At 35.1% G+C, this 27,949-nt stretch overlaps 3 protein-coding genes across 5 annotated transcripts in view; 1 reads left to right on the plus strand and 2 right to left on the minus strand.

Moving 5' to 3' along the window:
* LOC116842958 (glycogen phosphorylase-like) overlaps positions 1–12,550 on the minus strand; it is a 56,965-nt gene extending 44,415 nt beyond the window's left edge. Inside the window, 1 exon segment of the mRNA XM_032812866.1 lies at positions 10,862–12,550. Coding sequence (XP_032668757.1) covers positions 10,862–11,999 — 1,138 coding nt within the window. The 5' untranslated portion in view covers positions 12,000–12,550.
* Positions 1–26,259, plus strand: LOC116842953 (serine palmitoyltransferase 2). Of its 3 annotated transcripts, none has more exons than XM_032812858.1 (12): positions 1–129; positions 14,771–14,961; positions 15,744–15,919; positions 20,441–20,635; positions 20,763–20,917; positions 21,000–21,145; positions 21,771–21,989; positions 22,157–22,320; positions 22,399–22,560; positions 22,682–22,944; positions 23,346–23,475; positions 23,538–26,259. In XM_032812858.1, the coding sequence occupies exons 3-12, from the start codon at positions 15,755–15,757 to the stop codon at positions 23,643–23,645; spliced, it is 1,707 nt and encodes a 568-aa protein (XP_032668749.1). In that variant the 5' UTR covers positions 1–129; positions 14,771–14,961; positions 15,744–15,754; the 3' UTR covers positions 23,646–26,259. The 3 variants fall into 3 exon arrangements, with proteins under 3 accessions (XP_032668749.1, XP_032668748.1, XP_032668747.1); XM_032812857.1 differs by lacking the exon at positions 1–129 and adding an exon at positions 860–1,084; XM_032812856.1 differs by lacking the exons at positions 1–129; positions 14,771–14,961 and having other exon boundaries at positions 15,539–15,919.
* LOC116842957 (gem-associated protein 6-like) lies at positions 26,160–27,921 on the minus strand. Its single transcript, XM_032812865.1, has 3 exons — positions 27,604–27,921; positions 26,974–27,304; positions 26,160–26,887 (listed from the first exon to the last, which is right to left on the minus strand). Exons 1-3 carry the CDS (start codon positions 27,759–27,761, stop codon positions 26,792–26,794), a joined length of 585 nt encoding a protein of 194 aa, XP_032668756.1. The 5' UTR covers positions 27,762–27,921; the 3' UTR covers positions 26,160–26,791.
* Positions 27,922–27,949: the final 28 nt, after the last annotated feature.

The following is a 27,949-nucleotide window of genomic DNA, read 5'->3' on the forward strand; positions in this document are numbered from 1 at the left end:
GAATCGCGATTGCAGATACTATTGTCATATATATTATAATTTAACTAAAATGAAACTTGGATCTTACTCTGAAAAAAAATCGGAATATCCCAATATAAAACAAATTGCAGGTGACAACTATTAATACAGGTCTGTATAATGTAAATTTAATGATTAGTAATATAATATGTTTGTCTTACACATGCATAAATATAATTAAAAGAAATTAGAAATTATACAAAAAGAAATTGGAAATTAGAAATTATAGAGAAATTATGAAGAAATTATATAAATTATAGAGCTTACATCATCGCGCGATTCTCTTATACCGTGATAATCATAAAAGTCCATCTGGGTATTTACGGGTAATTGACATAACACGAAGATGACCTGAAACAACCTTAAGCCTAAAGATGTTCTCGACTTATTCCTATCGCGCCTATTTCACATGCATAATATGCATTTCTTTTCCTGTGTTTCCGGGGTTATTTGTATTACTCAATAAAAATCGGATTTTCTAAAAAAAATCGCGTGCCGTTATTGACAACATTAGCTCAAGATGCTATAGGATAATGATTTAAAAAAATTGCAATTTTATGCTTTAACAATATCTTCATTGAGAAACTCCAAATTGTACTTGTTAGGCTGTTCTTTAACGTTTCAACACGGGATATGCGTTAAGGCCGAATAACAATGCAATTAGAAAATCCGATGGCTGTAAAAGTGAATTGCCCACGCGCGATTCGCGATTCACGACAGAGCGGACGATAACGATAATTGTCGAAGATAAGGAAGGACGTGGCTCGGTGTTTTAGTGCCGCTAGTGCCTAGGTTATGAGTGCACACAAGTGTCACTGGCGTATATAATCAGGCAGCGGCTTGCACTATAACCAGTCTTTACTCGTCTCTACGGTCCAACGCGTCGGTTACATTTTCATGTGTGCCACCAACGTTGCGTTGACTTTGCGATCCTCCGCTTTCCCTTCGGTATTTTTAGCGACGGAAACTGTAGCATATCGATTGCACGAGAGATCGATCGAGCATCTAGTCACAAGAGCTCCAGAATACGAAAAGACTTGCTCGCGGAGTCGGTTGTCACACGAAGGTATGAAATTTCGGACGCGCCGACCTTTGTATAATCCGCAAGTACACTGGGAGAAAAATTATCTTAAAATCTACAAATATTTCTTTGATGAGTGTCATTAACATTTTTATTTATAAATCTAAATTCTCTTTATTTAAACCAAATATTGTTTACTTAAGTAAACAACTCAGGTAAACAATATTTGATTTAAATAAAGAGAATTTAGATTTAAGTAAATATGTTAATGGCACCCATCAAAGAAATATTTGTTGATTTTAAGATGATTTTTCCCTCAGTATACGGATAAAATTTCTTATTGAAAGTATCCACGCTGGCACGTGGATTTATAATGCATTTATTTGACACATACACGGAGAAAATATTATAGTACGATTTTTTTTAATTAAACAAAATTTTTAAATCTTGGATTATAGAGAAATTATGACCCTTAAGTGGTATGCCCAGAAAAGTATTGTTGTAAAATATTAAGTTCGTTTTTTATTTGCTCTTAAATTATTGTATATATTAAATTATTGTATATAATTATTGTATCTTTTTCAAATAGTTTATGTATCTTTTTTCAATCTTATAGCAAATACAAATTAGATATATTTTTATTCTATTTTTCAAAATTCTTCAAAGAAAATAGCAATAAAGAAAAAATCTAAATGTATTTATTTAAAAGAAAATCGTGCAGACATTTTATATCATCATTAGAAAGGTTAAAAATATTATATACATTTGATTTTCTATTAGAAAATTATTGTACTTGCTTCAATAATTTTGTATCGCATATTCAGTAGTTTGTAAAATTTGTTAATCTTATAATGATTTACTAATAAATGTCAATATTCCAGCTTTACAAAAAGAAAATTTTTGTACAATGGAATATAATTTTAATGTAATTTGTACTACTAAATTTTCTCTGTGTGAATCGGCTTCTGCACATTACATACCGATATGTCGTTGAGAATTCGTTAATTTTTCGTTAATTTTCCGTAAGCAAATTGATATATATAGTCATACTATATACACAAAGAAAAATATCATTTTACTGTTGGAAAGTGATTACTTCTCTCCTCTTAAGTAGTGATTATCTTCAACAAAAAATATTTTCTTGATAATAAAATAAAATAAATAATTTCTTGATAATAAAATAAAATAAATAAAAGTCTTAAAATATATATTCATCGCAAGTTTGAAAAAATTATCATGTATTTTATTATCATATATTTCGTTAAAATCTCATTAAGAAAAGAAATGTATTTAAAAGTAGAATTTATTATCCCTATGAGAATATTATAAAACTTCACCGAAGAAAAATTTGAAGATTAATTTATGTAGTAAGCAAATTACTTTCCATTTAATATCCTTGATTGAATGCGAAGCCAGGATCCAGAATATATTTTGAATAAATGTGATGCTTATTATAAACATACTTTGCGGATATATAAACTTATAAAATATGTGAAATGAATAACATTTACTTAAATGCAGTATATATTTTGCTATGTATAATATTGAAGTTATTGAACGACATTGTTGCAAAAAGAATCTCTTCTTTATGAGTGCACGGATTATTCGATAAAAAGTGGCATGATAGTGATATGACATATTATTGTCTTATTATCGTGGGTAGCATGATCAATCTCAATCATATAATTCAAGAACGAGAACTAATGCATGAGTTGCAAGTCTCATTGACGACAGTCGTTGGCAGAGACAGTCAACAGTTGTTTAGACAGACAGCTTAATAGATACTTGATACGTTGTGTTAAACGTTATGTCGAACGTTGTGATTTCGCATTAAAAATATAAAAAGGTTTATTCTTCTATTATATATATTATATATATTAAATTATTCTATTTTACAAAACTAAACACACACACATGCGACTTTTCTCACAAAAAATTGCACTATCTTATTTAAAAACTAATTTCGTGAAAAACGACAAGCAATCTTTGTGTATAACAAAAACAAATACACACACACGTATACAAAGTGTCTCGGACTCTTTTTCGCAATTTTTGTGGGAACGTAAAACGAATTGAGATGAATATAAAAGTCAAATTGAACAAAAAAGTTTTTTATCATTTTACAAATGACCACATTGATTTTTAGATATAAATTAAAGAAGATTTGTGTATTATCGCGCACAATCATATAACAATTTCTTTTATTAATAACTAAAAATCTACGTGATTATTTACAAAATAATAAAGAGTTTTGTTTTTTTTCAAGTTTTTTTTCAAGTCTTTTGTTCAATTTGTCCTAATGTACAAGTACATGTACATATCGCCACTACTATATTGCGCGTGATCATTCACCAATTCTTTAATTAATATTTCGACTGTGAATATTGCGAAATGGTATAAGACTTTTATATTCACCTCAATCCGTTCTACGTTCCCAAAAAAATTGCGAAGGAGAGTTTGGAATACATAATGTGGTTAATATCTCAAAATTTCACGTGGTTGTTTAAAGAAAGGCACCGATTCCATTATTCATCTCGATCTATTTTAGCTATATATTAGCTCTGGTACGGTACGAGTCAGACACCATTTATATATATATATACTATATACACACAGACATACATAAGGTGTCCTAAATCACCCTTCTCAAATTTCGCGAAAGCGTAGAACAGATTGAGGTAAACACAAAAGTCCCATACCGTTTTGCGATATTCGTAATAAATCTCAAGATATTAATTAAAGACGATTGATAAATGATTACGCGCGATATGATAGATGAGCTATAGTGGCGATGTATGCTGTTGTGTGCTTGTATATTAGGTCAAATTGAACAAAAAACTCTTTATTATTTTGCAAATAACCACGTAGATTTTTAATTATTCATGGAAGAAAATGGTTCCATGATTGTACGCGATAATGTATAAATTTTCTTTAATATCTGAAAATCGATGTATTTATTTGCGAAGTAATACAAGACTTTTTTGTCCAGTTTAACCTAATGTATAAGTATACAATATATAGTGATAAACGACGCTATTACAGTTCATCTACTATATCGCGTGTGATCATCCATTTCTATTTCTATTTCTTTAATTAATATCTCGAAATTTATTACAAATATCAGCCTTGTCAAGTTAGCCCCTCAATTTTTGTGAAAAACAACTTTCTATACATCATTCGTTTACACACTGTTTGCACAAGTATGCACACTCAGTATTTTCGTTTGCACACCTCTCATTTAAAAGATATTAAAAAAATATAGGGAGGCTAACTTCACAATAGCCCCTCAATTTTAACATCTGATGCTTGTAATCGATAAATAATTATTTGCACAATGCGAAACAAGTCATCTTTTCGTTTACATACTTCTAGTTCTAGGTCTATCGATTACAACGATTGGAAGTTAGAATTTTGCAAAAACCTAAAATTAGCAAGTATGAAGTTAGCCCCTCGTAATTAATGTATAAATAAATTGTGAATGAGAGATGTGCAAACGAAAAGTCAACTTGTTTCGCAATGTGCAAATGAAAATCTATCGATTAAGTCGATTTGAGTTTAATTTGCTTAAAATTGGGAGGCTATTGTAAAGTTAGCCCCCCTAAATTTGTTTCTTTAATATCTTTTAAATGAGAGGTGTGCAAACGAAAATACTGAGTATGCATACATGTACAAACAGTGTGCAAACGAATGATGTATAGAAAGTTGTTTTTTCCAAAATTTGTGGGGCTAACCTTTCCAATCACGAGACTACAAATATCGTAAAACGGTATAGAATTTTTATGTTTATCTCAATCCGTTCTACGCTCTCGCCAAGTTTGAGAATGGTGGTCTGAGACACGCTATGTGTATGTGTGTGTGATATATATTCGAGTATTTTATAAAAATTATTTATACATTTTCTAAATGTAAAAAAAAATGAATCAATATTTTGTACTATAACCTTTCCACTACACTCCCCCCATTTTTTTAAAGATATGTGGCATGTTTGAAAGAATTTTGTTTAACATGTATCTTTCTCTTGTAGCTATATTTATTGCGTGCCCAATAATTACGCAACTTCACGATACGATCGACTCTATTCCATATGAAAAATGACGTTTACCGAAGCTGGCACTGTTTTCTTTACATGCCATTTCAAACTTTTATTACTTATTATTGCGAGTAAAGATCTTGAACAGTCAACAAACTGATACCGTTGACACATTTGATAAGTATAAACAATGTAAATATAATATCGAAAGATTCTAGGAATTGGCTGATTCTTCGTAATCCGAATATTTGCCCGTAATATATGAGAATATTATTATTAATTTTATGCAATTTTAAAGTAATATGTTTCAATTAAAATAAATAGACAATTTTATGTAGCTTTATAAACTAGGATGCACTTGAAAATCCAAGGTTCGCGAGGATTTCCAAAAAATATGTTTTTTAAATCTTTTGAAATCCAATATTTGAACTCGATAGATTTGCTAGAAAGATAACGAAGTTTAAGCTTCAAAACTTCGTTAAGAGCATTGGATATTTAAAATCTATGTGTTGAGAAAAAAATTTTGCTGGAATTAACGTGACAATGAAATGTATTTTGGTTAGACAAAACAGAATTTCTGATTTTTTTCAATCAAATTTGGTTCTAAGAACCAGATATCGTGTTAATTATGAATCAATAACCAGTATAACCAGTAATTATGGTTTCAATAACCAGAAATTCTGATTTTTACAACTAAAATACGTTTTGATTCATTAACACCTTAATTTAAGCATATTTTTTTCTCTATACGAATTAACTTTTTTTGTACTTTAATATACACTATTTGACACACACAAGTATTGTGCGAGTTAATTTGTTGAGTTTGTTGGTTGTTATTGAGTTAACTATTCCTAATGTATATGCAAATTAATTATTTTAAGATCACTTGAAAATTTGTCTAGAAAGCGTTAGGCTTTGAAAAAAATACGCCGCTGATTCCAAGAATATTAACACTTCGCTTTATACTTTCTCATATCTTTCCTACACGTAATCCTATGTTTTCGCAATGTGTGTGTGTGTGTGTGTAGGGAGCTTCAACGCGCTCCCTATAGAACGAAGAGAATACACGGTTGTGGCGTGAATCATGTATAAAAATACTCATTCACCAAGCTGTGTTACATGGAACATAAACCAGTATAAATGTATGAGTGAGTGCGCTACGTATAACAGTCGATGACTAATATCACGAATCATGGCGCGTACGTCAGTGAGGGGATCGAAAACATTTTCGTGCTGATGAAATTCAAACGAAACTGTAGAAATTATTCATAAATACAGATGTTTCAAAGACACTGAGTGTTCTCTCGATCATCCCTGATAGAAATTTTATGCAGTTTTTGAACAATTATTGAACAGTTATATTAACTTCTGTTTAGACTGAGAGTAAAATTGTTGGTATCCCGATCAAGATATAAAGCTTTCCCTACGTTACGAAAAATGTACAAAATCTCAACTATTTACTGAATGAAAACTGAACAATAAATGGACAACAAAACTATCCAATCGATTAATAAGCAAATTTACTGCTCATAAAATGGACAATTTTGTGCTAAAACCGAAATGAACAAAATTCTACCAGAAGTTCTTTTCCATTTGCTACACAATTTTGATACAGCTAATCAGAACTCAATATACTGAGATAAATTATCCGATAAAAAATTAACAAACGGATATTTCCGATCAAATTCATTCAATCAATTTTTATATTCGATCAGAATATCCGATTCAATTTAATTTCTGATTATAATGGCATTTTATTATACATATAATGCCAATCAAAAAATTTTGAACCGATATTTCTCATCAAATGTTTCCGAATTGGATACAAAAATCAGTATTTTGATTGGAAATATCCGTTTATTAATTCTTTATCGGATGATTTTTCTCAATGTAATACTAGATAGTAACTGATTGAGTGTCTAGGAAAACTACATAGATTTTTACCAAGAATAGCTTCTTTGGTATTTACGATGAACGATATTTTTTTAGAAAAAGGTGAGGAAAATTATCGTTTATCTTTCCAATCATCTTACTATAATATAATTAAATTCTAGACTCTGTAAAAGTGAAATCTATTTTAACTGCACTGCAAAATATAATTCGGTTTATTGTATCTTTTGAAACTTAGCAAAAAATGTCTCACTTCTAATCGAAAATTATGAGATGTTTTAGGAAATTTTCGTTGAAGAAACTTCGAAATTGAAGAAAATTTTTAGTGGAGAAGACATGGCGATTTTAGTGCACTGTATACTTAAGAAAAAATCGGATACTATATTGAATATTTCACATAACAATTTTTTTCCAAATGTTGTAAACTGGAATAAAGCGGATGTCGAGTTAAACGATTTCGCGAAGTGCACGCACACGGAAAAAAACAATTGGTGCAACCGAATTTTCTCAAGGATCAGACGAAAACTCGGTTGTAAGAATAGAAAAATTTCTTTATGAGGCTTCTGTATAGTCAATTGTTTTTAGTTGCTTCAACCGAATTCTAATATCGTTGAATGTTCAGACGAATATTTTCGGTTGCGACAACAGAAATATTAGTTTTCATAACAGAAATATCGCTTCTGACCTAATTTTCAGTTGGTTCTTATTTGGTTGCACCATCTAAAATTTTTTTTGTGTGTACGTAAGAAAAAAAGTGGATATTTTTGTAAGAACCCGTACGCATAGTGTGACGCGACTTGCGTCGCACTTTTTAGTTTTCACAATAACACGCAACAAACACACAGGGGCAGCGAATGGTGTCTCCGATCGATATAACGCATGGTGGGATTTCAGCCTATGATGTAAGTCGTACGGAATAACACGCTAGCCGGTCAAGTTACGAGAAATGTTAAGGGTAAAAAGTATCAAGCCTACACACGTGTACTTAGAGAAAAAATTATCGATCTTGAATTATGGTTATTTTTAGTCTTAACTATATTTTTTGGTTATTCCAATACAAAAATAGTAAGGTGAAAAGCAAGTTTAAATACGTACACTTAGAGAAAAAAATAGTCGATCTAATTTAAATTATAGTTATTTTTCAATTAATTTTTTGGTTATTTCAATACAAAAATAACATGCATGTATAAATTTACCACGTTATAGTAGAATTTAAAAAAAATTGTTTTCTTGACTATAATTTATAATAAGTATTTCTCTATGTGATTATATACTTACAAAAATACCAAACATATTTTTTTCAATATATTTAATCTTAGACTTCTTACTGTTTTGGTTTTTAAATACGTATATTTAAACTGTGAATATAAAATATATGTATAAATTTATTATATGTATATATCGATCTCTCTTTAAAAACAGACAAATTTTTATTATTACAAAGTTCCGTATTATACAACAAAGTTATGAACATTTAAATGTTCTTCCTAAAGGGTCTTATTATTGATATTTAATACATTTGTTTACTAATATATGAATAACATTGTAACAAGGAACGTTATAAACTACGTTTGCCTATTTTTTTTAATGTCATTTATACTCAATGTTGTAAAACTCAATTACGTATTTTTAATGGCGCATCAAGGCCACCATTCATAAGCTTACTATTTATCGAACAAAATTTCATTTCTATATATTTATTTCATTATCTAAGTAATAAATGTTAATTTAAGAAATATTATTTCTTTATTTTCTTATTAATGCTTCACTTGATCTAATAGAAATGCACAGATAATAAAAAAAGATATATAAATGTTTAAATATATGTATATACGTATCTCAAGTATCACTATAAACTTATACGAACTTTCCATCACTGTATCTTCCAAACAAAACGGTCAATAATTCTGAAATTTCTGTATAATTTCGGTACACTAGTCTTTGATATCATAGTAGTTTTTCATTAAAATAACAATTTTAGTTTACAAGAAATTAGAAATAGACCGCCAAGTCGCAAAGAATATGTATAAAAGATGTCAACTTTACCTTTAAATATCTTAACTCTCAATTGGTCAACTTTTAATAATCGCACGAGCAGTTAAAAAATATTATAATTTATATAGTGCAAGTTATAATAATAAAAAAAAAAAAAACTTAACGAACTCATTTTGCTTTGCAATTTCCTTAATACATCTGTTAACTAATGCACTAATATATTTGATGTTGATAGTTTAAATATTCGTATTTAGAGACCAAAACAATAAGAATACACAGACTTAGATGCGTGTTCCAGGTCTTTGACACTTTTACTCTTTACATGGTAAAGAAATATACCCTTTAAACCTCCAATATATCCCTATCACGTCGTTCACGGTATGCGGAAAAGATTGGCGTCTTTAGTCTTCGTCTCCGTTTCTCTTTAAAGTTTTCATCTATCTCCATCGCATTACCATCACCAGCGCTATACACGGCAATGTCAGCAGAAAAAAGAACGCGTAATTGTTGGCCGGACTAGTTCCGTCGCGAGGGCCGTTTTCACGACTGTCACCGACATCGCCGATATCGATTCGCGATTATTATTAATCCCTACGTAGTGACTGGACACTCAAACGTTGCGGCACCGTTGCCGACGATTTTACGCGCGTCGACGCTCCCCGCGGAATGCATTATTCCTCAGTAGTTAAGTAGAGCGTGGCATTATAGAGAGAAAAAAGAAAATACGTAGATTACAGCACAGGCTGCGGATGTCTATTTTTAGGAGCATACGTGCATGCGACGTACGAAAGATAGTTGAACAAGTATCACGTCGATGGCACGCTGTAACCAGGCGGAAGCGCTTATGAGCACGGTCGAGTTCGTGCATCACCGCTAAATTAATTAGCGTCCTCTCTTTCGGATTTTCGCGGACGTTAAACGTCGCGCGTTAATCAATCGTGTCAAATCCCGCCTGGGCATTATACGCACATGTAACACCGTTGTTTTACTTTCTCATCTCGTCAGATCTGCAAAACTCCCCGGCTGTTTCACGCACAATGGCGCACAAAATGTGTGACTAAGTCGATATTAAGGTCAAAGTACACCAATGCGCGCCTGGACGCGTATCCTAACCCTCGACATTCTTATTGTTTTGATTTTTAAATACAAATTTTTAATTTTCAACATGGAATATTCATATATACATATATTGAATATACACGGTGTACACACACACACACACACACACACACACACATATAGAAAAATAACTATAAAATATTTTGTAATCGAGCAATAGATCGACATTTTGCAATAATTGATTACTTTTTCATTTTATATGTGCTATTAAAAAATTTGCCATATTTCTAGCGACATTTATCATGTTTCCTAGCAAGGTAGACTTTATTGGCAGTCTATTCTTGTATTGCTAAACATACAATAAAACTGAAAAGAATTTATATATAAAAGTAACTATAATATTCTTTCTCTCTATCTCTCTCTCTCTTTCTCCGTGTGTGTATATATGTGTATATATATATATATATATATATATATATATATATATATATATATATGTGTGTTGAAAATTTAAATATTCATATTTAAAGATCAAAACAATAAAAATATCCAGAGCTGGATGCGTTTACCTTTTGTATTTGTTTGTAACGTAGCCAGATGCGTAAATCTCATGTTCCGTAAAAGTAAACAAATAGAGGCATGTCCGACTCTCTCGTATTTTCGATGTTCTAAATCTCACGATAACGAAAAAACCCTATTATTTATTTAGCTCAAATACTTTCGGAAAGCAAGTGAACACGTGAACAATGTTCGCATGCCTAAAGATTTCGTCATTTCCTCTCTCCAACGAGACATTCGTCCTTGAGATTTACGTAAACTCAAACAAGAAGCAGTGATTTCGTACTCACCGAGCCCAATGTCTCTGAATATCTCCTTCGGCGCGATCTCGAACTCCTCCTTCTTGCAGACGACTGAGCGAGGGTAGATATAATCGAGTTCCTTGGGCTTCGGAATTTCTCGTCGCTTTGTGTTTTCGGGCTCCGAGTTGACAGAACGTGGCTGCGGTGGCGGTGGCGCGGACGGCTTGACAGCTTCGCCGAGTAGGAAGTCACTGGACGTCTCGTACTTGTCGTGGTGCGCGGTCTCCAGCAATTCCGCCTCCTTCGGCAAGGGTGGCAACGGTTTCGTCGGCGGTTCCAGCTCCTTTGGCTGCTCCCGCTTCACGTCCGTCTTTTCCACCACGTTCCACGAGTCGTCGTCCATGATATTCTTGACATCGTCTGGCTTGGCCGGCGCGGTCTCGTCATCACCGAGGAAATCCAATAGCGGCGATTTCTCCGGTGCTGGCAACACCGACGACTTGACAAAACGCACGAAATCCTCGTCGAAAGGTTTGGCGCTGCTCGGCGGAGTGATCTCGCGCTCGTGCCACTTTCCTTGATCGGCAACGGCCGTGGTATCTGCGCGTTCCTCGAAGCCGACTTCGTCGTCGACTTGGTTGTCCATGTCGGCGGCTTTCACGTCTGATGACGGAGGATCAGCGAACGAGGTCGGCAACAGCGGGGGCGGTGGCGGCGACTCTAGGTGCATCTTTTCGTCGTCATCGCCGTCATGAAGCTGGTGCGCGGCTGCTGGCTGATAAGTTCGCTCGGTCTCGACGAACGCCATGCTAGCCAGCTTGGGATCGACCGGGTCCAGTGGCCGCTGGAACGGATCCGACGACTGCGCCATGGCCTCGCACTTCTCGAAGTCCGCAGAAGGCGGCGGTGTCGCGGGCACGGGCTTCGCGTTGACGTCGCTGTCGACGAGAAGCGCGCTCGGTAGTATGTTGTCCGCTCCCTGGAAGGAGTCGCCGATGTGCAGCAGGTCGTCGACACGTGGCGGGTCGACCAGCCGCGGCGGCGGTTGCTGCTGCTGTTGATGTTGTTGCTCCGAACGATCGTCCGGTGAGCCGGAGTCGTGACCGAGATGCTCGAAGTCGTCGACGGAATCGTGATCCCTCTTGAGAAGCACGTTGTTAGGCGCGTCCTGAATCCGCGAATCCATGTCCTCGGGAGGACTCAGCGAATCGCTGAGTCGTTGGCGGGGATTGGCGGCTAACGATGACTCACCGATCGAGGCGGGTGAGTGTGAGCTGGCTGACAGCGTTCAAGCTTCGATCCTTTTGCACGACGTTGCGCGATATGTTGCGCGACGCTCCCTACTCTCATCAAAGCCAGGTACTACGAGGAGCGCTGCTGCTACTCCCACCTGCTGTCGTTGTCGTTTCTGCCGGCGGCTCCTCAGTGGGGCACATCCGACGTCCTTGCTATCCTGACTCACCGGCGTCGCCTTCCGTTGCTGCTCGTTACCGCGTCGTGTCGCGTCGCGCCGCGTCTCTCGCGAGCTATGGCCTCCTCTCTCCCTCTCTCCTTTCTCTCTCTCTCTTTAGTTGGCTCCGAGGATGCGCGAAACCGTCTCTCACGTGCGTCCTCGTCGTTGTCGTCGGCTGAACGAACGAAACTCGAACGAGAGGTCGTCGCGGCTGCGACTCACTCGTAAGCTACACAGCACGGAACCGGCAAATGCCTAGTCGCGCGGTGTTCAACGATATTCGGTACGATCGACGGGTGGATTCGACCGCGCTCCCCATCGCGAAGGGGTAACCCTCTCCCGTCGTGCCGAACGCGGCGCGGACCAATCGCGCGCTCGCTGTCACCCCCCACTGTCGACCGGCACGCAGAAGGGAGACGCAACCGTCAAATTCGCATAGCCGGACAAATTCGCGTGCACATATCAAATCCACCATTGACCAGACCGAATGTCACCACACTTGGTTGTTTTCACGTTTCACGGGTAATTGGTAGATTTATGTCGCGCGCGCTACACGCGAGTCCCTGCCGAGATCGACTTGAAGTTGCCGGCCGACCGGCTGATCGACCAATCGAACGACTGGCTGATCGACGTTATCGTGTAATCGATGATTCATGCTTCTTTCACCTCGCGCTCCGTTTTCGGAAGCGGAAACGGAGAATGACGACTTCGAAAGGCAAGAACCGACGAAGGAACCGTGGCGAGTGTGTCCATATGATAAATTTATTGATGAAAGCCACACCCGGAACAAAACGTTATCTTACACGTTTGGTTTATTTTTGCAGGGAGTGTCTTATTGATTGCACCGCGGTTTATCCCGGTATTTAAAGTTTTACAAAGCTGAACGATATTCCAGATATCTAGGCTGAACAAAAAATGTTGAGGAAATGACAAAAATCTCTCTTTTCGATTCGATTATTTTCTCGTCATTTTCATATCATTGTGATTTTCTGCTCTACTTAGATGGGACAGATAATCACGATAATGTTAAAATGACTATAAAAACTCGCTCGTTACCGTGATTTTCAGTTCTATTTAGGTGTACAACTCTGCGCAGTGTGATTTTCTTGCGATTTTTCATCACTTCGATCTTATATCTTGTATTTCATGGTCAAGTATAATATATCGCATTTATCGTTATCTTAAATTGACAAGTATCGTTTACGACACGGCATTGATACACAATATTACATTGGCAGATTGATATGACGCCATATACTCGAGATAACTTGAAGTTACGATAATCCTACAATTTGTTGTTATGTAATTACATATACTCTTATTATTTTATATTACATTATTATATAATTATTCTCTTTTTATATATAACAAAAATATCAAAAGTGTATGCGTGTATATATAAATTTTATACGTTTTAGAGTAAAGAACCCAGATAGAAAAAAAGTCACGATGAGAAATCAAAATGATAAAAATGATTGAATTATAATTAAGAAATGAGTTTTTAACTGACATCAAAAGCAACCGTTTAGTGAATAATTAAAAAACACAAAATAAAATAAAAAGCTTAAAAAAATAGCTTTTAAAAATTCTAAAAAATCCTAAAAAGTTCGAATCAATATACCTACAATCTTATCCCAATATTTTAACAATATCAGAAGTCAGTATGTGTGTGTGTGTGAAAAAGAGATTAGGTAAATAACTGACTGTATAATTATAGAAAGATTAATAAGAAAAAGGAACGGCTATTGATTTAATCGGTCAGCCTCCCGTCCCGGTTTCTAATAGCATTAGAATATTTTCAGAGAGTACAAACCTCCAAGGAAAGTTCATTGTGAGTACGTCCTTAGAACATTTCCTGAATGTCTGTAGGACGTCCCTTGGAAATCGTACTGTCGAGGTTAGGTTAGGGTAAGATTGCAGTTATATAGGAATATTGATTCCACATTATATTTCTTTTTTAGGGCTTTTGGCTTTTTCAAAGGCGGTTATTTGTTTATAATCATTTTCTCGTCACTTTAACATTATCATAATGTTCTGCTCGGAAAAGGTATCGGTCAATGTTGTCAATGCGTCAGACCGTCGCTGTTTATACTTTGACATTATGTTGGAGCAGAAACTGCGTTAGTTTGTTTTGTTTACGTTCCTTGTGCTTTCTTCAGTGTATTTCCAACGACAGTTTTTCTCCGCCGCCTCCTTGTATATCGACCATTAAGCGAATATACATTCCTTTACTCTGAGAGCGGTCGTGATGAGCAATAAGATGACCGATTTTTGTACTTTCGGAATCGGCCATTTTCATTCGCCATGACGACGGCCCGTTATATTACCTCGATACTTTGAAATCCGCGCGATCGATCGGCTCTATTGCGCATACAGCCGGAGTAGGAAATAGGACGAAATCCCGTCCCGCGACCTGTCGCAAACACGGAAAAAGATAAGCGAGCGCGCGGTCGGCCGGCGGAGAGAGGAAGGAGGAGAGGGTTAAACGTCTGACCTGTTTTCAGCGGGAATCCGTCGAGAGGGAAAGGCAGGAAGGAGGAAGAGAACGACGCAGCGCACGACGCAGAACAACGCGCAAGATCAGCGCAGCGCGGCGCGTTGCGGCGCCCGGAGCTCGCCGGCGCGGTGGTGATTCGTCGTCGCACGGCTGCATCGGCCGGCCGAGGTCGTAGGGCGACGCGAGCGTACAGAAACGGTACCACTACTTCGGATTTAGGCGCAAGCGTCGGTTGGCAACGCGTAGTACGCCGGGCGTGCACGACAGTGATACGGCCAGCGCGAGTGTGGGTGCTTTCCAGTTGCAATATCCCTAGACACTTTCATGCACACGACGACACAAGTTGCATTCCAATTGTCGTAATCGTCGACACAACACTACACGTCCGTACTCAGCTCGAGGGCTACTAGTCGGCTGTGTAACTAGTGTTTTCTAGTGACAATTAAAATTAATAAGCTGCTATATTGCGGCTTGAAAAGAGATTGGCATTTGCGACGTGAAGTGGATAGTATCTTTTTTATTATTTAAATCTTATTATTTATTATTAAAAGATACCAAGGTATGGACATGTTGAAAAATAATCCTAACCCTACCCGCATACATACACATTAGTACACATTTTGTGCATTTCTGTGAACGTGTGTGTCAAGAAGTGTTAAGCAATTGGAAAGCACCCTGTATCTCGTGCGACGGCGGCAGCGGCAGCGGCGGTAGTACTGGTGGTAGTACTGGTGGTGGTGGTGGTGGTGGTGGTGGTGGTGGTGGTGGTGGTGGTGGTGCGAGTAAACGCGGGCGCGTCGCAACGTCCGCTTCGCCCATCTCGCCGTCCGCGGCTTTTCGCGTGAGTCGAGTCGAAGACGGCCGTCTGTCGCGGCAGCTCAGTCGTCGCTGAACCTCGGCCGCACGGTGTAGATAGTGCGTAAGTGTCGGTGCATATGTGTGCGTGTATGCGCGCGCGCGCTGTATGATAAACGCGACAGGTCCGACGACGATGGCGACCACGACCACGAGGCTACGTGCCGTGGATACGCGCGACGAAGAAGCGCCGACCATCGACGAGAAGAGGAGAACGCAGCCGCCGCGGAACGGCTTAACCTCCTCTTGCGAGGACGCCGGCAAGATGAACGGTCACACACTGAGTAACGGCCACGCACACGTAAGTAGCGTATAAAGAGAACCGGCGAATATGCCGTTATTCGTACCTCGTTTTTGGATACACGGACGTGCAGCCACAATCGTCTTCGTTTCCTGGTGTGCTTGTCGCGCGTCATATCAGACCGCGCGTCCGGTCGCCCGGCTCGTCAACGTAGCTTCTTCGTTCACTCGTGAGTGTCGCACGCTGACACAGACCGTTACATTACAATATCCGCATGCACGAATTAGGAGCACACGAGGGGTCTATTTTCTATTGCTCAGTTAGTGTACACTTTCGGAACTTAAAAAGAGATAGATATACACAGATAAAATTTGGTGGAACAAAGAGTCTGTTTTCTGTTCCAGCACTGCTGAATTGGTACAATAAGTTAGAGTGAGACAAGTATATTCTTTCTCGCCCTAACTTACTGCACCAATTCAGCAGTGCAGGAACGAAAAATAAACCTAAAGATGAGAAAATCAGCCAGTTCAGCAATTGGAAACAGATCCCATATCATTCTTTCAACTTCGTTCGCGTATTCGCGCAGGTCTCGCATATTTATATTTATAGGCTTGCTTTGTTGAAGGACAAATTAATATTAGTGCTGTAAATTAGAGTGAAAGAAAATATACTTATTCCACTCTAACTTACTGCAAAGGTTCTTCGAAAACAAACAGACTTTATAATAGTTCTATTTTTTAGTTAAAGCTGCTGTTGCACTGAAACTTTGTAAACTTTTCGACGCTACACACACGCGCGCGTGCGCGCACAAATTCACACATACACTTGTTGTCAGACAAAAACTGCAAAATAGTCCAGCTAATGTCCGTTTCTATTAATTTTGGTCAACTTAACCTGCTGATTATTCCGAAATTATAACGATTGACAATCGCATCTATCAATTCTAACTATCGAGGAATGCGATTGATGTCAATTCCATTGGAATAACCAGCCAATTAAGTTAATCAAAATTGATAGGATAGGCATAAAAGAAGAACAGACTTAAGGCCTGTACTTTTTCGAAGAACTTTCTAACCCGATGTATAGTAGTGAATTAGAGTGGAATGAAACATGCTTGTTTCTCTCGAACTTATCGCACCAGGTGAATACATTCTTAGTACACCAGTTGAGGACATTCCTCGAAAAAGAACAAACCTTTGATATCAATGTAGGTCTGTTCTTTTCCGAAGAACTTCCTAAAGTGTACATCGATGCAATAAGTTGGAATAAAACATTTGTTTCATTCGAACTCACTGTATCCAGTATACGCCAATTGAGGACATTTTGCGAAAAAGAATAAGCTTCGTATTTCAAAGATAAACGCACTGAAAATATCTTTAATGTTTTTAGATGTTTTTAGGTAAAAATATATTCGTAAGAAAATCTCTCTCAATGCATGTTTAAACGCAACGCGCGTTAGAAACGTTGGTCGCTAAAGGATTAACTGTTTTTACAAAGAATACAAAGAATACAGTGTGACTTAAACAATGTAAATGGTGCGCTTATAGTTAGTACCTCTTTGCGCGCGTTAGTACTCTCTTTTTCTTAACATGTGACCTTCGATGTCTCAACTCGTACTAGTCCACCGTTCTAAGCTCCAATGAGATTCTCTGAATAGAGGACGTATCGTCCGTTCACGGAAATCGTTATCAGCAACTGCAAAGATAAATCTTGAGATAAGTATGGAGCTATTTCAAAGCTGTTCTAACAACTTGCCGCAATATCCAGATGAATATCAATATTTTAAAATTACAATCACAATTTTATAAGTAACAACGATAAGAAAGATAATTAATGTCCCTCTGTTTTGTGTACCGATTTATTTGATACAAAAGAAATACATACACAATTGAATTTTAACTTTTTTATTAATAATAAAATAAATGTTTTTGGAGTAATTCCATACATACACACATATACACACACCATACTGTGTCAAAATACACAACCAAGTAATAATAATGAAATTTTTAACTTTAACAATGGAATTTTTGCGAGATCTATTTCTCATGATATATTGATGGATTGACGTACGTCGTATATAAAACGAATAATATAAATTTTCAATATATCGCTTGAATGATGAACAGAGAATTAAAATGGGAACGATGAACAAAGTATTAAAATGGGAATAAAACAACAAACTCACGACAAAAGTTTGTTCAATTAACTGCAGTTCTACCGTAAATTTTATCGGAAGAAAGAACAAGAAATCTCAGAAATGGTAGAAGAAAACTGGTTATCTCATCTAAATATGTGCTGCCATGCTCACAGTTGAGAATTCGAACAGGTCTGGCCATGCTATGAACGGCATGAAACGTGAAACTGTGTCACCTTATATGCTGCAGTGTAACAGTCTGTATTTCTCGGAAAATCGATTTTAACAGTAAAACGATTGGATCTGCTAGTTTACCAAACGAGTTTTTCTACCCATATATCCATGATTTTTATCCATGATATGAAGTGATTCAGGTGGATATGGATCTCTTCTATGATTATCGTGGCAACGATTTGTCATCCGTAAAAACGTCGAGGAAAAACAGCATTTATTATACACTTTTAGTCAAGCAATTATTTTCATTAAAAATCCTGTTAACGTAGAATTTGAAATTAATGAAGATATAATTTGCTATCATTAATTTTCTTTCGTCAAACATGCCTTATTAGAAACTACAGGTAATTAAAAACTACTTGACTAATTGAGTGCACACCTCGACATTCCACGTTAAAGAAAAGTTGATCCTAGAGATATGCGAGACATGCGCTTTTTTAAAAAAATTACGATTGTAATCTATACTGTCACACGTATTTACACACGTGCATACAGTCCGACCACATCGTAACAAAATGTATGCACTATCTTCGATCGTGTCACGATTACAAAGTTATGATGTCGCATCAGATCTCACCGATTATTACGATCCTCCACTTGTGACTTTTTGGCTATAAGAAATATTATGATATATTGATCGACTGGAGATAGATTCTTGTAGGATATTCCGATTGAGGCGAGTTTGGATCGTTTCGGTAACAATTAATGACGGTATAATTTCTGTCTTATTTATCATAATTAATCTTACATCAAGGTTCAATTATATTGTCTGTGCTTTTATCTTCATATCGTCATCGTTAAATTAATCCTGGTAAAAATGAAAATTCGACAATACCGATCGCGAAATAATGACGTCATTTTATTGTCATTCCTCCGTTTTATAGTGAAAATTCAACTACTCGAATAGATAAGTATATATAAATTTGGCGGCAACTTTACTGCTCGACATGTAAAGGTTGTATCTCATATAAGTGATTCATATGACACTTATATTATTTTTCTTTTTATGATATAGAATGACAAAATAAATATACAAAAGAAATGTGGAAAAAATTATCATAATTCACTCGAAATAGTATATCATGTAAAATGTAGAATATGAAAATCTGAGAGTGACTTTGAGCAAATAATTTGTTGATGCATTAATGTGTAATACAAAATTTACATAATTGTATGACACAAACGATTAATTCAATACAACATATTTGCTCCATAAATATCATTAAAAATATCCGTCATCGATTGTTTCATGTCGTGATAAACGTGAAAGTCTATCTGGGTAAGATTTGAAAACACTTTGCATTGAAAGTAAGTTCATGAAAAACCGGATTGAATCGCTAATGGACGACCCAAATATGCCTCAATCGAAAACGCTGAATGTATTGTCGCGCATACACACGCATCTATGATTCGATCGCGTCGTAATGCAATGCACGACTAACTTTAACATCATGTTACAATTACAGAGTCATAATTTCGCGTCACTGTCAGATTAGAATCGATTATTACGGCCTATTGATCGAATAAACATATTTTTAGATATTTTTTTTTCAAATTCCATCATGTGACACCTTTTGAGTACGTCTGTACGATTTTGAAAAATTTATTTCCTCTACTTTTTGTGCAATGTTTCATTTATTTATATACAGAGAGAATATATTATGGTTTTTTTTCCTTTTTTTTTTTATATAAATTCCCTTCAATTTTACTACATTTTTAGTAGCGCAATAATATCAGTAAAATTTGTATCTTGTTAAGCAACATAGTAAGTTTCTGGAAACTTAGTAACTGGAAACGTAGGAAATTCCTAAAATATAAAGTAGCATAATAAGAGTAATATAATAAGAGTAAAAAATAGTCAATTACTGCAGAACATCGATCTATGTTTCAGCTATAAAATTCCATAATATTTTTTAGTATAAAATTCTTTTCGTGCATGCAACATATGTTAATTAATATTTCCGCGAACATGTAGTTATTTTTGTATAATATGTATCGCGATTGATATTGCCGCGTATCATAGCATGTAAACAAATTTGTCACAGTTGCTTTTCAATACGATAAATGTGTGCTTTCAATACGATCACAAAGTTCATACGAAATCTCAATCGAATGTAGTTTCTAATGTTATTTCATACAATTTTTATATATAAGATGTGTTGATTATTGTTTTTATGTAACATAATATATAGTGAGTGATTTTGTTACAGTTTCCTCACAGCCTGATAAAAACGGAATTGCAAAAAGGCCACGGAATACCAAACCCACGATCGAAGGAGTCCGCTGAAAAAGTTCCGTTCATCACAGCAGCGCTGACGCACTTTGGATTTTATATTCTTATGTTTCTGGGATTTATTAATCAGTTATTCTTCGTCCCGAAGGTTGCGCGCGAAAAAAACAGAGAGGTGCGGCAATACTAATTTACATGTAATTAAAATTTAAAATTACAGCACACTCGTAAATGGACTAATTATAATATTTCAATATTATTCTGTTATTCTTTCCCATTAAACGTGCGTATATATATTTCAGGGATACGCTCCGCTCTATGAAGATTTTGAGAAATTTTATCTTAGATACGTCTACAGAAGGGTCAGGGATTGCTGGAATATACCGATATGTTCCGTTCCTGGAGCAAAAGTTACATTGAAAGATCGAGTTACTCACGATTATGGATGGACATTTCAGTAAGTTTGATCGCACATAACAACGACGTCTCGTATAGGTAAAAAGTGTACGTGTGAAGTCTCAAATTTTTATTTCTGACAGATTTACTGGAACTGAAACGGAATGTATAAACTTGGGCTCTTACAATTATTTAGGATTCGCCGATACGACTAATAAGTGCACCGCTGAGAGCATCAATATCCTCAGGAAGCTTGGTTGTGCCACTTACAGTACACGTCTCGAATTAGGTATATATCTCGAGAAGTCCTTAGAAATACTTTGTTCTGTTTAGATGAATTAAATCAGTTCCAGTTCTACACTGGAACGTCGTACTTTTCCCTTTCAATGCTGTATTATATACTTGTTTCATTCTAAACATAAAAGTGCAATCTAGTCTAGCTAAACAGATCTCTTAGGATTTAATCTGTGTTTTTATCGCGAGTGTAAAAAGAAAAGTTAATCGACATTACATTACGTTATTAAAAATATATAATATAAAAAATTTTTGTCTAGAAAGCAGTTTGTATCTCTTTTTTTATATATTTATATAGAGGCAGACATTAAAATTAGTGTAAAATCATATTTGGGTATTCTATCATTTCTTGCACACATATAGTCTAATAAATAATATAGTGTATGTTAAAAAGATGCAACATCTTTGATAAATGACTATAGCTAATATTCATAGATTATTGAATTATTGTAAACTTTTATATCGAATTGTAATAAGCATGAAAAGTTGATTGTTTAAAAACTTGTCTCGTCCTTTTAATTTGGACTTACTACAATTTAACAAATACATACTCTATATATTTTGATTAAAATTGTACGTATGGCAAAGAAATCAAAAGAATTGTTTCTATTGTGTGCTAGGAACTATGTCGATACACAATAAACTGGAGAAGCTGACTGCCAGATTTATGGGAGTCGAAGATGCCATAGTATTCGGAATGGGATTCGCAACGAATGCTTTAACTCTACCCTCTTTGGTCGGAAAAGGTTGTCTGGTCCTCAGTGATGCAAAAAATCACGCGTCGCTTATTCTCGGACTGCGACTATCGGGTGCAGTAATACGAGTCGTCGAGCATAACAGTACGTTATATAATATTCACTTATAACGTACACCTCTCTCAACGATCTCAACGATCATTATTATCTGTTATTATATACTATGTTATATATATATATATATATATATATATATATATATATATATTATATTATATTTGAATGTACAAAGAAGTCACGGTTTGTCATAGATGTGAAACACTTAGAGGAATGTTTGAAAAAGGCCGTTGTTTTTGGACAGCCGCAGACCGGCGCACCTTGGAGGAAGATAGTCATAGTCGTCGAGGGTATTTACTCTATGGAGGGCACGATTCCTTACTTACCCAAGCTAGTAGAACTGAAAAAGAAGTACAAAGTTCGTAAGCAGTTTCAGTTATCAACCTATCTTGAGATTTTCTTATGGTTAATATAAAATTCCAATTATCAAATCTAGGCCTACCTTTATTTGGATGAAGCTCACAGTATAGGTTCTACAGGAAAGCGCGGAAGAGGAATTTGCGATTATTACAACGTTGACCCACATGATATCGATATACTTATGGGAACATACACAAAAAGTTTCGGCTCGGCGGGTGGATATATAGCTGGCAAAAAAGTAATTTAGTAATTAGTGTAATAATTTATTAATTTAAGCATACTTCAACGATCTACGTTTTAGCGTTGACGTAGAATGTTTTCTAATATATGCAAGCGTTCGATCAGAATATTGATTTCAGGCATTGATAGACCATTTAAGAATACACTGTCACGCGCATACATATGCATCAGCAATGTCTCCGCCCGTTGCACAACAAATTATCACGTCAATGCAAATTATCGCAGGGGAAGATGGCACGAATGAAGGTAAAAAACTTATCAAGCAGCTAGCTAGAAATACAAGATATTTTCGACGCAGACTGCATCAAATCGGAGTTATAATCTACGGAAACGAGGATTCACCCGTTGTGCCTATGCTAGTTTATCTGTTTTCTAAGATCGGGTAAGAACAATAACATTTTTTAACATTTTCAAAATTAAGAATCAGTTTTGCTACTTCCGAAAATTGATAACTTACGTAATAGCACGTTTTAATATCAGAATTGGGTAATAATTAGTTAGTCCAAAGTTTGGAATAGTTTGCCCATTTTAGACGACTTTCGGAAGCTACACCTTCTATCTCCCCTTGTCGCGCGGCGGTCCGCGGAACTAGCGGCTCTCAGTCTCAGGGCCGTTGAGTGTAATTTATCCAACCCTGTTTGATAGTAGAAGAACGATAAACTATAATTAAAACGTATATTTAAAAAATATAATAAGATATAAATATAATAAGTATACATGCATAGAAGAGTGCGTGCGTGGCTGTGTAGAATATACAAAATTTTTCTTTAATATGCTCAACAGTGCAGTGGTACGTACTTTGACGGTGCGTAAGATTGCAACCGTTGGTGTCGGGTTCCCAGCAACGCCGATAATGGAAGGTAGAATTAGATTTTGCCTTTCAGCTGCACATACAAAGGAACAGTTGGACTATGTAAGTAGCCTTATAAAATAGGAACGTTTATTTTATTTAATAATCTTGCTGTTATGTTACAGGTATTGTCACATATCGAGGATATTGCTGACACATTAGGATTAAGGTATTCGAAGAAACCTCGTACTACCGCAAAGATAGAATATTACTCCGATAGTGAGACAGAATGACCTACCTCTCATACAGTAATAATAAATCGCTAGACAATTTATTTAAGAATTACTAAAGTAATTCCCAAGTTACTAAAGTAATTACCAAGAGCTTTAATGCCATAAAATAATTACTCCCATTATTATTCGGATATCGCACAGAATATATCTGGCACAGAAGGTAAATATCGTCGTTTATAGTTTAAGGCATATGATAAATTTGAACGTTAACTCAAAAGATTCTAAAACAAAAATACCACGATTTGTCGAAATATTTTTGTAAAACGAAAAATATCATTGTTAACGTTTGTCTGAAAAGAAAATATCCCAGTTAATAGAAAATTACGTACAGTATTTTATAATAAGGGTAAATGATGTGTTATAAAAAAATTTAATCCTTATTCGAATATTAATGGAAGTAACTGTATCAATGAGAGTACACATGTAGATATTATACAGTTCTTACATCAAACGAGAGAACTATGTTATAGTTACTACAAATTCGCGCTTTTTTAATAAGAACACGAGAAAATACAAATGTATTAATATCTATAGTGATCCTACATCTATGACGTGTTGTAACGATCCGGGTGTATTTGTCGAGCAAACGGATTTAGTAAAATTGATAAAAATGCAAAGTTTAGGGAGTTTGATAAAGTTGAGAAAAATGACACTATCAGATCATCAATTAAATGTACATAGCAATAATCGTATTATTTAAAAATTTTCGCAGTATTTGCGCGCAGTGCAACAGAAGTTCAGTTCTGAAATCGCATAAAAATATAAAGGTATCGCGGCAACTGGAAACACATGCCGAATTTCCTACACTTCGACTGCCTTTTGCGTCATATCTCACGATATGCTGTAAAATCGCTCGATTAACCGAACTAGTTCGGTTTATTTATATCATATAGTGGAAACAATTGACAAACAAGCCAAAACGAAGTTCGAATCTAATGCGTATAGACACGGACAATTTTTCTTACATGATTATTTCCACATAATTATGTATATTTATATCTCATTGGAGATTTGTGCAAAATATGACTCGCTTCCAATTAAATTCCAAAGAAAAAATAAAAATAATCTTTTAATATACAAGAGAGTGAGCTTCAAACAATGAAACAATAGAAATGATCGCTTCGCTGAATATTCAACGATTGCTGTTGGAATTCATTCACATATGCATTAAATGTACTGCCACTATTATGATCTCGTAGAATTTATGAGGGCAATGTATGACCGACAGATCGGATAATACATGAGCGTAAGAACTTACGTAAAAGATTCAATAATATTTTAATCATATGCTGTTTTTATAAAAAAAAAATATATATATAAATATAGGTGAATGAATTTTGATTATCACATATGACGCATTACGACCTATTTAACACGACGTATCAGAAATGTATTGCTTTTTATTCCCATATCAAGTATTGCAAATAAATCAAATAAGATATCTCAGCATTTTAAATCAATTCAGCATTACATGCGATCTTTCACATATATGATTAGAACTACAGTTAAAATTTAACACGCAATAGTATTAATTGAAGAAGAATAGGCTGTTTTAAATAGAAACATTCAGGACTGCATTAATTAATACTGTAAATCTCTCTGCGTAATATCTAAGTGCTTCAATATACACATCAGGGATATATCTCTGTATTTTGAGACTCGCTTGTATTATGTTATTATTGTCACATAGATTACCAGCCAATTAGCTGAAAAAATGTTATTGTAAGTTTTAAGAGAATCCCATTACTATGAATATGTACAGCAATAACACATATAGTGTAGAATCTGTAAAACTTATATGAAATTTCGCAAACTTCGATATATCCTTTATTTTATCAGGTTTTAAGTTTAAAATTTAAACGCTGTAAATATATCGAAAGCTGCAGATCGCTCTCGCGCGACATCATACATTAGACAGCTCTAGTTTTAGGGCTCAAAGTAGCTTTGAAGTACAATCGACTATCCGGCGACAGATTATATGTATTAAATAATGTTACAGTTATTCTGAAACGTTTCAGATATATACTATTTTTTTATGTTTCCGTATTATATAGTTTAACGTTTCGTGTTATAAGTATATCCCGCATCAAACTTAGGGTGAGTTTCACCAACTCCAGTTATGGTCAAAATCTGACTGACAGTATCAGAGTTCCAACTGATAATTCTAATGGATAAGAAAGTCATATCCATTAGTTGGAACCTTAATACTGTCGGTCAGATTTTGACCGTAACCGGAATTACAGAGTGAAACTCACCCTTGTATCACTCACTGGATGTATGTGAGGCTGCCTAACGACAACAAAATACGTTATGTTAATTGCATATCAATTTTATATGTCTTATATCATGGAGAAATAATTCAATATCAGTCAGAGATTCAATGATGCAAGAATCAATGAGAGATTCTTCTGACAATTCGCAATGAAATTATAAGACAAGCGAAACGTACAAACAGCGTCTAGATGTGCGTTTAACGTTAAATCTATTTCCCTAATTTTGAGTCGTTCGCATTCGTTATGTCAGCAATGCTATATTTAACATAAAGATTATACATCGCATAAACATTGTATTCAATTACGTCTAGTGTTAAATATTACGATGCGATAAAAACTGATCGTAACAACTATGTTCTGTTCAAACCTGCGTTTTTTTTATACGCTTACGCAATCGTACTATAAAACAGTTAATTCGAGCACAACTTCTAAATAAGTATGAACGCGTATGAATATTCTATTCTTATCGAATTATTCGTAATCTTTGCGTTATTTCACATCGTACAGATTTCTATATTAAAAAAAATATAAGTAATGTCAAACAGTTATACTTTCCAGAGAATAAGCACATTCCTAAAGTGTATTAGCATCGCATAAGCAAGAATATTGCTCTGCGAAGCGGGAAGCTATTTTGTATTAGAAGATGACTTCTTTTGAAGCTTAACGCCGGCATCGATCGTTGGAAGATGAACGAGACATATCCATTATAAAATAGTCGGCCGTTTTTAACATTCCTGAATTTTGCAGTATATGCATTCCTAACAATCATAAAGCTATTTTTGTAATTAGCAAAACGAATGCTCTCTCCTTTGGTAAAATATATTATTATTATATTACAAAGAACTGATTAATTGAATTATACTTCTGTGTATCTCATTCTATGCATGTAAAATGATACTTAATTTTACGTAAAACCATATCCATGTGGAGATATATTGGAACATTCTGAAGAATAATTTTATTTTGTCTCTGTAATATATATATATAACGTTATATATAATACATAAATATAATTACATAAATTTAATACATATATATTTTATTTAGTTACTCACACGTGTTAAAATGCTTTGTATTCTATTAAAAATAATACTGTTAGTACATGTACAATTTTCTGGATAATATGGAGGTTCTATCGTTACAGTATCTTCAATTTTCAGAATATCACCTTCTTCCTTAATTGGAAATCGATTCTCCAGCAATAATTGTTTAATAGTGTTTTTTCTTTCAATGACTGTTGCTTGAGAAACTTTCATAGACGGTGGTAAAAATAGCTCTGGCACAATCTTTTTCTCTTCAGATGTTACTTTCATATTTTTAATTGAATGGCCAGATATTATTTTCAAACTATATGTTGTAGATTTCTTAGGCTGCAGAAGCACAACACTGCAAAATAACATTATTATTTATATTTAAATCAAAAAGTTAATTAAAAGTTGGGTAAATATACTGAAACATTTAACATAAGTAAATAATCCTGAGATGCACAATAAAATAATCATAAATATGCAAATGAGTAGAATGCATATATATATATGATTTATAAAATATATATTTAGATATTTTTATATAATAAAAAAATAAACACTAAACATATATATTTCATAAAATAAAATTAGCATCAAAAATTATACTAAAATTTTGATTATTAAAATTTAAAAAATCATTTTGATAGCTTTCCTAACCTCTCTGATACTGGATCAATCGTATAAACAACACCATGGTGAACATCTTCATCTTTCATCGTTATCTTGATTTCTTTTCCAACATAACTATTAAATAAAATTGGGTCATTCTTATATATTTTATGTGAAAAATTTGCATCCTCTTCTGGTGTGGTCATACTTAAGTTGTCAAAATTGTTAAAGTTTCTCTCTCTCTCACTATGATTCAGGCTTTGACTATATAACCATGGACTGCTAGCCGCTAACTTGTGTCTGCAGCAAAACGTCTGTCAACATCTGCAGCGCTTCCAGGACCAAACATTGGACGCGGTGTGAATCCTACATTATGGTTGGGCGCCATTTGTAA

This window comes from Odontomachus brunneus, unplaced genomic scaffold (genome assembly GCF_010583005.1).
Source record: "Odontomachus brunneus isolate Ranch 3 - 2012 unplaced genomic scaffold, Obru_v1 Obru_scaffold_028, whole genome shotgun sequence".
Classification (NCBI taxonomy): Eukaryota; Metazoa; Arthropoda; class Insecta; order Hymenoptera; family Formicidae; genus Odontomachus; species Odontomachus brunneus.